At 44.6% G+C, this 13,365-nt stretch overlaps 1 protein-coding gene across 1 annotated transcript in view; it reads left to right on the top strand.

Moving 5' to 3' along the window:
• The first annotated feature begins 841 nt into the window (after window positions 1-841).
• The window catches only part of kcnip4a (potassium voltage-gated channel interacting protein 4a), a 196,149-nt gene continuing 183,625 nt past the window's right edge, over window positions 842-13,365 (top strand). Inside the window, exon 1 of the mRNA XM_072697640.1 lies at window positions 842-1,011. Within this exon, the coding sequence (XP_072553741.1) occupies window positions 951-1,011 (61 nt within the window). The 5' untranslated portion in view covers window positions 842-950. The remainder of the gene's footprint in view (window positions 1,012-13,365) is intronic.

The raw sequence follows: 13,365 nt of genomic DNA, 5'->3' as shown, positions 1-13,365 counted from the left end.
GCAGTCTGCATGTTGTTGTGGGATTTCCTCCAAGTAGCCTACTCCAGTTTCCCCCACAGTCCAAAAACATGCTGAGGTTAATTGGAGTTTTTTTGGTTCAGCATATTTTGCACATATTTCCTCCCGCAGTCCAAAAACATGCAGTTAGGTGAAGGGGTGTTCCGTTGCAGCCCTCTGTAGCTTAAGTTCTGCAATGGGCTGGTCTCCTGTCTAGTGCTTCCGGGTCCGTGAAACCCCTTACAAACCCAGTTTACATTCTTAAACATTTTTACGACATATAAGACAAAATCGCAATTCGATGTTTTTCATATTCATTACTGACTCGGCTCCCTGGGCGGCGCGAAAATAAAATTTTGGTAAAACGGGGAGCGCTGCTGCTGACATTCCACCTCTCACAATAATGTTATTTAAGCCTCTTTTAATAATGAGATATGCCCCCCAACACAATTTACCAATCATGCGCAATCGACACTTCAGAAAAATCTCTAAGCGAGCCGTGGTGAGGACGGTACTGAAATGTCTCTGAAAGACGTGCTTACCCGAATAGTAACTTACAGAAGTTTAGACTGATCATGCAATGGAGCCAAGTTTCAGGCAGACTCTTAAACGCGTATAAAGTCTACTAAGCAAATTTAGCTTTCCGAAACAAAATTCTCAAATAAATAAAATTTGCACCAAGTTTCGTGTATTCTATCAGAATTCAATCTAAGATTTTTCATGTTGCAAAGTGATGCTTTCTTGGAAATAATCGACGCACGTGATGTATATTCAGGTCACAGTGACACTCCTGTGCTGACTCCCCTCCTTCTCCATCCGCCGCGACCCCGCTGTCGCTCGCTCACAGCCGCCGCACGCTGAAGGCGGAGGAGCGCCGCGGTGACTCCGGACAGGCTGCCGAGCGAAGACGACGCTACCGGACCTCGCGGAAAACGTGCGAAAAACAATTTGCTATGGAGCCTGAAAGGGTGGAAAAGGTCGCCGGCCGGGCGGATCAGAGCGGTTCTGCAGGCGGTAGGACGATGGAAAGCATGCGGTTTGGGTTTGGATGGAGTGCTGTGCATTATGCGCGCTGGCCATCTGGTTGTCACCTGAAACTGGGAATGCTGGATTAATGCTGTTTTAACTGGAAGCATGACGCTTGAAAATGCATGGGAAGTTTTTTTTTTTTTGCTGCATGGAGACACTTGAATACTTTTGCCTTCTCGTCGCAAAAATCCAGTTTATTATTCGGATAAAGCGAATAGTTTGTCTTGTCCATTGTGGTACATGTGACACTGAACGAGGTGCGTCCCTCCAAAGGCGCCTTTGTCCCGCATCCGACCGACAGGTTGACGGGTAACCGCGGCTTTTAAGTTGAGCAAGGTGCTTCGCTTTGGTCGCGTAAAGTTTGGAAAATGTGTGTTTATTAACATGAAGGTTGTAGGTCGGCGCTGGCAACGTTTTGCTGTAGTGCTGAAATGTCCATTTATTTTCACAAAGGAACGCAAACTTTTGCTTTTGTGTGATAAACTATTAATAATAATCTGTATTTGGGGTTAACTGCAGGAAGTCTTCGTTCCTCGGGTATGTGACTTGAGCACGTTAAACAGTGTACTGTATTTCAAGATCTATTTAAGAAAATGAAATATTATGGAACTCGGCACATCCGTCGTGTTTTATTCAGCGGTACACGCAGGGTCAGTAGTTTGAAGTCCTGACAACACAGCAGGTGGGAGTGGAAAGTGAGTTTCTCTTAATTATTAAATAGGACACGGTTTTGGCAGGTGCCCGTAGCTTTGTAATCTGTCATTTTGTCGTTTTTAATTTTTTTATTTTTAGAAAGAGTCTTTAATTGGGAGAAGCAGGTGCATATAAACCAACCTAAAGCCACTATGCGGTACATTACGCTAAAAATAGAACAAGCACTGAAATGGTGCTGTCATTGAACAGAAAAGAACTGTAGGTAGTGGTACAGCCTTTGCGGTTTGTTTGCGTGTCTCCTAAAAACTGCGGAAAAGTGGGAGGGATCTCTGGGTTTGCAGTCTTTTGCAGTTTATTTATTATTATTTAAAATGTTGTTTTTTCTCTTTTAATTTTGTTGTATTTAATTAGTGCTGTATTTACACCTGGACCAGCCAGATTGAGGGCACAGGGTAGAATGAAAATGAACACAAGCCGAGCTGTTTCAAAAGCAAAGTTGGAAACCAGTTCTATTTGCTTAAGCGCATTCTGCTTTTTTATTACATTACGGTACCGCGGTTGCCTCTGTTTCTGGGGTTTCGAATCCCGCCTCTGCTTCGTGTGTTTGTGTGGAGTTGATATGTTCTGTCTGTGTCAGGTTGGTTTCCTCCTCCGCTCCAAAAACATGCCGCTGATTGGCGTCTCTAATTTGCCCATAGTGTGTGAGCGTACTGTAGGCATGTATGTATAAACTGGCGTCTCATCCAATCTTGTGCCCTGTGCTCCCTGGTACTGACACCTGGCTCCCTGGTGACTCTGACCGGAATAAATAGTTAAAAGATGTATATTATTAATATTATTAATAATAATAATAATAACAACAGTAATAGTAATAATAATAATAACAGGTGGCCAGCAGCCAGCAGGTGTCAGTGTTGACTGAGGTCCAGCTACAGCTCGTTTCCTGTAGACCCCTCTTTCAGGAAGAGTCATATATGCAGCCTTATGCTCTGGCATCTGCTGAAGAGGAAAAAATATACATCTTGCCCGCCTTCTAAAATCACTGCTGTCTCCATCTTCGATACAGCGGCGCTCCTTCAGAATGTGACTTAACTTGGCCATCCTATGTATAGGATGAAAGGATCTTGGCTGTTACCTTTCCAGTGAAACGCACTGTTCCTGTGGGAGGCGTAATGTATTTAATTTTGCCGTGACTGGGAGCCGACTCGGAGCAGCCGGAAATCCCTCCACCCAGTTCAGCTGCTCACCGGCCCCGGTTCCACCAGTGTACGTCTCCTTGTGGCTTTTGTCTTGGTTCTAAAAACAGTGCATATCCGCAATACTTAATAGGCATCTGTTGACATGGACTGGAGCCACACGATAAGCGTTTCGTGCAGCATTCTGGTTCGGCCCAAATAGGCTGATAAACTCAAGTCTTCTGTGTCTCAGACGTGTCTTTGAGCCAGCCCACTAGAATCGGTAATGTTTAAATTGTCTTTAGACTGTCATATGCACATGGAATATTCTCTTGTAATTGTTTTTAACAGTGTGCCTGGAAGTAACCTGTACTGTTTTCCCCTCTTGTATTGTGTCTTGCACCTTTTGTTCAAGTCTGAAGAGCGTGATTTGTGTGTTATGTCAAGGCAGGCTCGTGTCTGTTTTGAGTTCTGTTTTTGATAAGGTAAACTGTCTAATATCACGCATTCAGTCCTACCTGGGAACACTTCAGAAGATTTAGACTTTATTTTTACACTGTCATTGATATTGGGGATTCTGCTTAAAGGAATCCTCTTTTCCCTCCTAGAAAGACTCCAGAGACAGCAGAGCCTCGGAGAGTGTACCCTGTGATTTATAATGGAGCATGAATTTGCTTTTTTGGTGGGGGGCAGCTTTTGTTTGAAAGGTGTTATGATAAATTTGTGTTTTTGTTGCGATGAGAAGGTTCATAAATCACATTAATGTTGTTTAATGAGGGTTAATTAGGCACTTCCAGTTTAAAATTGCAGACAGACAGACTTACTGCTTTATCCTGGTCCATGTTCTGTATCTACAAACTGTACAAACGAAACGGCAATGTCAGTATGTGTTCTTCTAACTAAACTGGCTTATTGGATAGAGGTCTTGTGACTTTGCCTTTCAAAGGGTGCATTTAGTTGTGCTGTTGCGTAGACAGCTGCGAGAGTTTTTGTGGGTATATAGAAGTTTCTGTGCAATGTTGTTTTCACTTGGAGTGGCACGGTAGTCCAGTGGGTGGCATTGTTGCCTCTCATCTCCTGGGATGCGGAATGCAACCCCTGTTCTGTCTGATTTCTCTGGTCCAAAAACGTAGTTATGGAAAATGGTGTCTCTCCATTGCCTGTGTTGTGAGTGTGTGCATGTATGTAGCCTGTGATGTGGGGTTTCCCCAGCCTTGCGGGATAGGCTCCATTAATAATTAGAAGATGGATGGATGGGTGATAGATGGGTATGTTTTCACTCCTGGTTTGTGTCTAAAAATTAAACCATTTAAAGCTTTGGATCTTAAAACAGAGCTTCCTCTAGTGAAAGTTTTTTTTCATTATATATTTTATTGTATATATTTATTTTCTTATATATTCTTTTATTATATTTCCAATGAAAACCACAGTGAATTGTTTTTTATACCTTCTGCTTCATCATGCGTCCCCTGTTTCACTCCTCAGAGTCTGTCAAAACTGACGTGCGTTCAGCATTTTTAAATTCCGTGCAGTGGGGGGGGCAGAGAGGTTTTTTTGAAGTCTCCGCCTGGAGGAAAACGGGCCGAGGTGGGAGGTGCTGAATAACGGGCCTGCTTCCTGTGCCCCACCCCTCCCGGAGTTACTCAGCTGTGAACGGGGTCCAGCACGGTGCCACTAGGGCTGCCCCCGACTAAAGATATTCCTAGTCGACTAACACTCCTGCATTTTAGCGATTAGTCGAATAATCGTTCATTTATGATATTAATATAATAACTTGCGTATATACAAGGAAAGGTACATTCCAAGTTGAAGTTTAACACTTCCATATGACAGAAAATGCTAAAGCATGATATTAGCGCGTTCAAAATGAAAAGCGCTTAAAACAGAATAGTAAAGCGTTTAAAGTATACAGCGCTTACGGACACAAAAATCAGTGGCCGGAATGTTATAGGCTAATTATAAAACATAAAAACAGCAATCAGACTGCCTGTGCATTTTAATAATTTATTATCAAAAATACAAACTGTAACAGTTACATGTCAAACAAACAAACAAAAAAAAACAGTTTTGAATAAAATAAACTAAAATTTAGTTAGTTTAGAAGACAGAACTAACAAAAGAAATTGACACGAGATGGCAACTGACGGAAAATATCGCGACCAGTATTTATATACAAGCTGCTGTCTTAGACCCACGTTTTAAGAGCTTGTCATTCTTTGACCAACACGAACGAGATGATGCGTACTCCACAAGTTGTTTTTTATTCTGCTAGAAAAATTAGTCTGATGTTTGCAATTTGTTGTTTCAGGTCAAGACTCATCCGTCGTCTTAATGGCAGTTTGCGGCTTAGCTCTGATATTTTTGATTTGTATTAGTGTTCTTTAAATTATTTGTTCCACATTTTGTCTTAAATATAGTTGTTCTAAACAATTTAATCAAATACTTAGGCTGTTAATTTGTTTGTCTTCTTTTTTATTCTAAGTTCTGGCGTTGTGCGATGTGCCATGTGCATTTATTAAATTGTTAATTTTCCTTTTGAACAATATAAAAATTATATTAATTTTCAAAATTAATAATCCCACACTTTGGACTTTTTTCCTGATATACTGTAATTATTAGCATCAGCCAGACACCTCTCCCACAAGTGCGCTTTGGTATACCGCGAGGCACGAGATCGCGTTGATCTCTCGTTGCTTTGATGTCATACACTGACTGTGCAGCCCCTGATTGCCTAATTTCACGTGAATTTTTTTGCGACTAACCGACTAATGAAAATGTATTCGACCAAGCCCTCTTCATATCGACTAACGTTTAGTCGACTATTTGGGGGCAGCCCTAGGTGCCACCTCAGCAGTGGTTTTCCTCATGCTTTGCCACTTGGCTCTTCCGCCCCATTTGTGGAGATAGTGCTGGTGGGGCACATGTTTCCTGGGTCTGGCCGTTTACAGACGCTCCCTTAGAGTGGCACCGCCGGGCAGGTGGGGAGCGAGGTGTGACGGGTCGCCATGTTTGGGCGACAGGACCAAGGTTAGCGTGTGAGCAAGCTAGCTGCTTCAGGGCAGATTTGAAAGCGTATAGTAAAATATGCATAATGTGCAGCCAATATACACAGGCAGAAAAATGTACTGGTACTGTTGGTGCTGAGGAGTGGGCCAATCCGGAGAACCAGAGTCCATGGATAGACCACCGCTTCCTTTGGACTCGCTCTCCCACTTGGCTCTCCTCATGCCCAGTGCTTAGCCGAACAGGACCCCACCACGGCTCTGAAGCAGATCGTCTTTACCGAAAGGCTGCCGCAAGCCTCCTCTGTCAGTCACATGCTGGTGAAGATGCACATTTAATTAGTTGTGTCGTTTTCCACCAATATAAAAAAAAAAACTACTCAAAATCAAATTCTGCAGAAAAGCTTTTTCGTGCTCTATGTGTCAGTCATTGAAAGTTTCTGGGGATGTTTAATATTAAATTGGGATGCAGAGAAAGCCTATCAAAAAATATGCAAGCAACTCAAAGAAAAAGTACTTTGATTTACTTTAAAAATAGTAGGAGTTCATGTACTTTTTGGTAGCCGAGCATCTCTTGTGCCTGCTAAAGTTCTTAGAACATTCAGATCAATAATGCATGAGCCGCGTACTCAAATGAAGGCCCCTGTAGTATCTGAGGGGGCAGGCCTCCCACTGCCAGTCGGTTTAATCTTTAATCTCCACCCCATACAACAATACGTGATGAAAATGCATATCATTGTTTTCAGGGCAAGCCGATTCCGTGTTTTGCCGACTGGAAGCCTTTTATTCCAGTTTTTGTTTGGAAGATCAAAGGTGGCTCAGCTGACCAGCAGTAGATGTTCAACGGCCCAAATGATAAATGCTGCAATTACATTTAATCCGACGGCTTTTTAAACGGGTGGTTTTACACCAGTGGAGTACTGAGGAAGATCATTCATATCCGTGTAGGCCGCAGACTGATCCTGTCAGGCCTGTCAGCACGGCCTCACACGTGTAAGAATGCTCTCATACTCAATATGTATTCATTTAAGAGTCCATTTAAACTTAATTGTTTTGTAATGGCTATTTAGCAAATCTTATCTATCACCTTTTGCATTCCTGTTTCTAGATGAAATGGTCATTTGTTCCTTGGACAGCAAAGAATTTGCCCAATTAGAGTTAATGTCCTTGGATGCTGTAGAATAATGGGAATTAAAGCTTAGAACATTAAGGTAAAGCTTATGAAGATAAATATACACACTACCAGTCAAAAGCCTGGACATGCCTATGGAAAATCAATATATCTCAACAAGATAATGACCCTACACACACCTTAAGGTTATGTAGTGAGTATTATCTTGTGAACAATGAAAGAGATGGATCCTGTGACAGATGACCTGGCCCCCCGTCCTAAACCCTATGGAACTGCTTTGGTATGAGTCGGATTGAAGATCGAAGCGCAAGCTAGCCAGCTTGTGCCCTGAACTTGTGGAAACTCCTTCAGGACTGTTGTTGAAGCATCCCAAGTGGCTGCATCTGGAAGCTGGTGGAAAGAATGGCAAGAGTCTGCGAGGCAGACATTGAGGCGAAGGGGGACCCACTGGAAGAGTCTGTATTATTTGATATGTATTACTTCATTGCCTGGAGGCCTTTTACTTTAAGGCGAATAACATAACTAAAATAGAGACATATGCATTAAAAGCAGGTGTGTTCAGACTTTTGACTAGTAACGTATTTATCATAAGTCATATTAGTGTTGTTTACCGAGGGCTAATTAGGTACTTCCAGTAAAGATTATTGGCAGACAGACCTGCTCTGTAATGGTCTATCACATGTGAGTCAGCTTTACCTGAATACTACATCATTATCCACCGAGCAGTCTTACAGCTACAGACCGGAGCAGCGTATTGTTAAGACACAGCGGTGTGTCTGTAGGATCCGCCCCAGGCTCACCTGTAGGTAATCTGAATCTGCCTCACTTCTATCCTGGTGTAACCTGCATGTTTATGCTGGTATCGTGTAACATAATAAACAGCCCTACCCATTCCAAATGAAAGGATGCTTATTAAAGAGTAATTAGCTGGGGCAGGGGAGGGGGTCTCCCAGAAGGTTTAGGACTGAGGCCCTTGCCATCACACTTTACTGCTCAGTCTAGATAAAGTCTGCAGCTTAATTCACTTCAGCTTTTTTTTTTGTTGCAATTTTCAAGCTTATTTATAAAGCTCGGTTTGGGGAGAAGGTCAATTCCCTCTGTGATTAACGGCTGATGCAACTGTCAAGAGTCTGCACCAATGTGCCTTGACGAGCCCAGCTCTGCCCTGACTTATTCTGAGGTGTGAACTCAGGCCATCCTCTCTCTTGAGGTATCTCACAGCCTTTGGCCTGTTCTTGGGCTGCATGCCATAAAGCAGGATTTCAGTTTTATGTCTCATCTGAAGGATGGTGCCATTTTTTACTGCATCATTGCAGTGGGATTCACACACCACTGCACTGGGATCCACACAGACCACAGGATGGGCTAACCTGTTGGCCAGAGTGTCCCCATCACTGCACTGGGATCCACACAGACCACAGGATGGGCTAACCTTTTGGCCTACCAATACCTCTTCCAGCAGCAACCCAGCTTTCCTAGACGGTCTCCCATCCAAGTACTGGTCAGGCTTAGCTTCAGATGGATTACCTTGTCTGAACTGCATCGACCCAGATTGTTCTTCCTGTTGTTTATCTCTTTGAGTGTCGGTGTCGTGGTGATGCAGCTGGAAGACGTGGCTGTATATCAGTAGAACGCCCTGCTTTGAACATCAGAACTCTCCCCAAAGCTCCATGTGGGAAACATAGATAAATTGCCTTGGAACACCTTCCCATCAGCCTCCTGGACACCCTGCCAGGTTCCCATCCTTCTGTTTGGGGCAGCATCTGGCAGGGAGGCCGCCCGTGTAGGGAGCCGGAGAGCAGGCTCACGGGCCAGCAGACAGAGGGCTTCTTTATTACCACTGCCAGCTCGCGGACCCTTCATCTTCTCATTGATGCCCGAGTCTTCGTCATGCTCCGCGAAGCTGCTTCGCCTTCTGAGTGGGGCTCACGGAGCAGGATGGCGCCTAGGCCCTGTGTGAGAGTGACCGGAGCTGTTTCCATCCCCAATCCTATAACGTGTTCATGCCCCCCCATCTGCTTGGCATTCTGCATGCCGCCAATCGGCTGGTGCTGTGTGAGACGGAGTGACACGACACTCGCTAATAGCCACCGCTAGCCTAATGAGGCTGCTGCTTCCACACTGGGAGCCCTAGATAACACGAGATATTTTTATTTGTCTTTCATATGAGTATGAGTGTATAGGAACCGTTTTCTTAAATATCCCACCTCTCTGTCCCATAAGAGAGACAGATGGAGGGATAGTGTGTTGCTTATCACATTAAGCCCTCTGCGCCTGTCATCAGAAGGTTGTCGGTTCACATGTCCATTGGGTTCTCGAGCAAGGCCTTTAATCTGGCAAAATATATATATAAAAAAACATTACAGCTGATATTATATATCATATATAACGTGAAATGTCCGAGGGCGGTTATACTCTGATAAACGCACTCACAGAACGCCTCTTGTCCAGTCGGATTTCTTGGTCCGAACTTACTGTTGTATGTATGTGTGTGTGTGTGTGTATGTATGTATATATATATGTCTATGTCTAAAGTGTGTGTCTGTGTATGTCTGTGTTTGTCTTAAAGGAAAGATGATGGGATTGTGCAAGTAAGGCATCATTTCACATACAGATGAGGGCAATCTGGGGTCAGTCATTTATCCAGCACCCCAGTGCAGTTTTTAGGCGAAGGGCTTTGCTCAAGAGCCCTTACTCAGCCAGACATGGCATTCGAACCAACAGACACAGATTCCAAACCCACTGAGCCACATACACCAACACATGTCTCAGTGGTGATCTGAGTTATGGAGACACGTCATCCTGCTCTTTTCTCTCCGTAATTTCTAGAGCCATTCACTCCATTAAGTGAGTCTCAGCCCATTAGGAACAAACTCAGCAGCTCTCCCTCTCTCTCTCTCTGTCTCCCTCTTTCTTGGTCTTTGTCTCTGTCTGTCTGTCTCTTTCTCTCACTCTGTCTTTCTCTCTCTCTCTCTCAGTCTCTCTCTCTCTCTCACACACACTCCCTCCAGTGTGTCGCAAGCTCTGTAAAGCAAGACGGCTGCGTTATGCTCTCCAAAGAGACGCTTTGGACCGAAGGTGCCGAATTTGTATTAAACTCCATAGTCAGCGTGTGAAATACTGGCCTGCTCTCTGGAGGTGGCTTCAGGAAGCCCTGAGTGACAGGCTCAGCTCCTTGCTGTGTCTTAGCATGTGGTGTGACAGGGAGATGGCAGCGGCCCCGGGTCTCATCTCCAGTTTAGTGTTTGACCGGCTGCTGTGAGACACGTCCAGCTGGTTGGCCGATGGGGGCTCTGCAATGGTCTGGTCCGAAGGAAGATGGGCAGTCCAGTCATGTGTTTGATTTCGTTCGAGGCTTCTTCTACTCGTTACTTTTTTCCCCCGAGCAGATCGTGTCCCAGAAAGTGCTGGTGCTGCAGTCTGTGGTGTCTCAGATGGTCTTCAGAGAAGATTGTTTGTGTGACTCAGACTCGCGTCTGATGTTCTGCAACTGTGTCCTTCCTCAGGTCTGTAAATTAAAAAAAAAAAAATGCTAAAACACCTCATACAGACTCGCACAGAAATATCTCTAAATCAAATTATAAGAGGATATTTTTTTGACTTGGGATGGCATGCTGGTGCAGTGGTTAGCACTGTTGCCTCATACCTCTAGGACCAGGGTTCAAGTTCTACCCTTGTTCCATGTTTGTGAAGCTTGCATGTTATCATGGGGTTTTTAAGTTTCCCCCAGTCCAAAAGTGACACCACAGGCCAAGAACATGCTAAGGTGAATTATGGTTGCCAGATTGTGTGTGTGTGTGTGTGTGTGTACACCCTGTCCAGAGTTATTCCCTACCCTGTGGCTGTAGCTTCTAGGATAGGCTCTTAAATTCTGGGTGTGTGGAAATGGACGGTTGGATGGATTTCCCTGATGTGCAGTTTGAAGCAGCGCGTGTTGCCTTAGGCTGCCCGCGGTCGGTCCATTCCTTTTGCGTCACTGACGCGAGGTTCTCCTCACCTCAGCTCAGGTGCAACACGGGGGCAGAAGACCATCCAAATATAGAGTGCCATCTGAGGGGCATCGGGTCCCACAGATAAGGACACGAGTCTGAAGACGTGGCAGCAGAATGCAAAGAGCGCTGGCTGTTCATTGGGACCTCTTCTGGCAGCATGGTACTTTCTATAAATATCAACCCACCAGCTGCGAAGCCTGATTCTGCTGTCATGCACCAAACACTAAACAGTCTGATCACCCGGCATAACGGTTCCCTATAGCAGCCATATAGATGCCAGTGCACTAAACGTTCCTCAGATCATAGTCTTCTAATGACTCTTTTTAACAGTGACACTTCTGATCATTAAAAATGTCATTCTTCGTATCGTGAATCAAACTAGCTTGTTCGCCTACCTGTCCCTTACATTTTCGCGCTTCTTTGTTGACTAGCAGGTGAGTCACTGCGACGGTGCGTTTAAATGACATCTTCTCAGATACACCCGAGCCTCACCATTAAAAAGCGTCTCCGACCGAGCCTTCGAACGACGGCTGACCTTCAGTGTTTGGATTAGCGGGGACGGAATGGCCGTGCAGAGGAAAGGGTATCATCCCTTTTTGGATGCGGGCTGCATGAGCAGGTGACAGTTGTCGTATTTATGGGGTGTTGGGTATGGATTTATAGCCCTTGGGATCACTGGCGTTTCTCTCTGTTTCTTTCACCAGCCTGAAAGAAAGCAGACAATAGTCAAAGTTATTCTGACTTTGCTTCTGAGTTTGGGTGAACCACCCCTGTTTTCAGAAAGAACTTTGTTCTTTATGTTACAGGGTTGCTGCCCTGTCCCACAGTGTGATGTGTTAAACATTGCATGTACCATCACCAGGGGTGCAGTAGGGGAATGGATACCCTGGCAGATTCAGGGGCCCCAGCACTTTACAGGGGCCACAAAAGGGGCATGGATACCCTGGCAGATTCAGGGGCCCCAGCACTTTACAGGGGCCACAAAAGGGGCATGGTGTTAATGGTGTTAATGTGCTCACAGTTTAACTTTTTCCTTAATGTCCATAAAAATGAAGGAACCTACTTAATATTTGTATTGTGTGATGCATGTAGAACTTGTTCTCTGAACTGACTTTTACCAGTTAATCAACACCACACAATCCAATAGGCAATTGTAAGATGTCTTTATCAGGGTGAAGAGCTGCCGTTATGCATAGCAGACCATTTACAAGTATGTTAACTACGATTTTATGAAGTTCAGCACCATTTTCTTACCCGTTGCAGACTTGCATAGAGAGGTTGGACCAGGGGTGTGCAAGAAGGACATCTAGTGGTTGCATGGTAGTGATGCAGCCCCGTGAACAAAAAAAAAACAAAAACAAACATTTGATTGTCCAGCATTTCTTCAATCTGCATGAGATTTGATGCCGTTTTAAATACAGTCCCATTTCATACTGGCAGAGACAATGTATGCCTAATACCAGTGCAGTGTACTGCTTCAGGACCTAGACCCAGTGCATAGTGATTGGTGGGTTAGAACACTGCAAGAGGAACTACTTTTCAACATCAGATTATTATGTTGAAGCTTCCAGCTGTGAAGCAGTCGGCAAAAATTCCTTTGGATAAACTCCTAAACTTGGCTGCTAAATGTTTGTGACCGGTTGAATTGTTCACCTTGACCCAAAATGTTTGATTTAATTTAATTTAATTTCAATTTATTTTATTTCATTTCAGACGTTTGTTGGGTGTCTTTTCTTTGTAAAAGTGCCCCTGAGGCCTGGATTCAGGGTTTTCACAGTTCATCATAGTGCTGTGACATACATTTACTTTTGTACACTTTCCAATATGCATTTGCTTTTGAATTCTTTGTTGGCGTGTGAGCAGGTTCTCTGAGGATCCTAACTCTAAGACACACATGATATGCGTGGTTAGTTTGGTAAGTAGTCCTGTTTTCTCCCTGTAAACCTCCCCTCCGGACAGCTGTGGTGAGTTTTGTTGTTGTGTGGTGATTTTTGTCGTCAGATTAATGGCGCGGATTATGCTTTCCTGGGGCTCTTCTCACACGAGGGCCAGCGGAGAGGTCCAAGGCCGGTTCCGTAGCGAGACCTTCCCGCCTCGCTTCATTAGCCTGGTGTAAGGGGTAAGGCAGGAAGACAAACAGGGGCGTGAATCCGTCCCGGACGCCAAGCCGCTCTCCTGCACTCCCACAGACTCCTCTTTCACAAGTAATTCCTGACATTTCACAGTGACTGTTATCTCAGAGCGGCAGTCTCACGTGTGAAGTAGCTGCTCTGCAGAACCCTAGAAGGAGACTCCATCTGCCGGCTGTATGGTTTAACAGCCTCAGGAGGTGTTACTGATTGTCTAACAATTTGGGGCGGCTTTCTTGCAGCTGCCCAATCAAA

The sequence above is a fragment of the Paramormyrops kingsleyae genome, chromosome 12 (assembly GCF_048594095.1).
Source record: "Paramormyrops kingsleyae isolate MSU_618 chromosome 12, PKINGS_0.4, whole genome shotgun sequence".
NCBI lineage: Eukaryota > Metazoa > Chordata > Actinopteri > Osteoglossiformes > Mormyridae > Paramormyrops > Paramormyrops kingsleyae.
The sequence above is the reverse complement of the archived record's forward strand: the minus strand, read 5'-3'. Positions and strand labels throughout refer to the sequence as shown.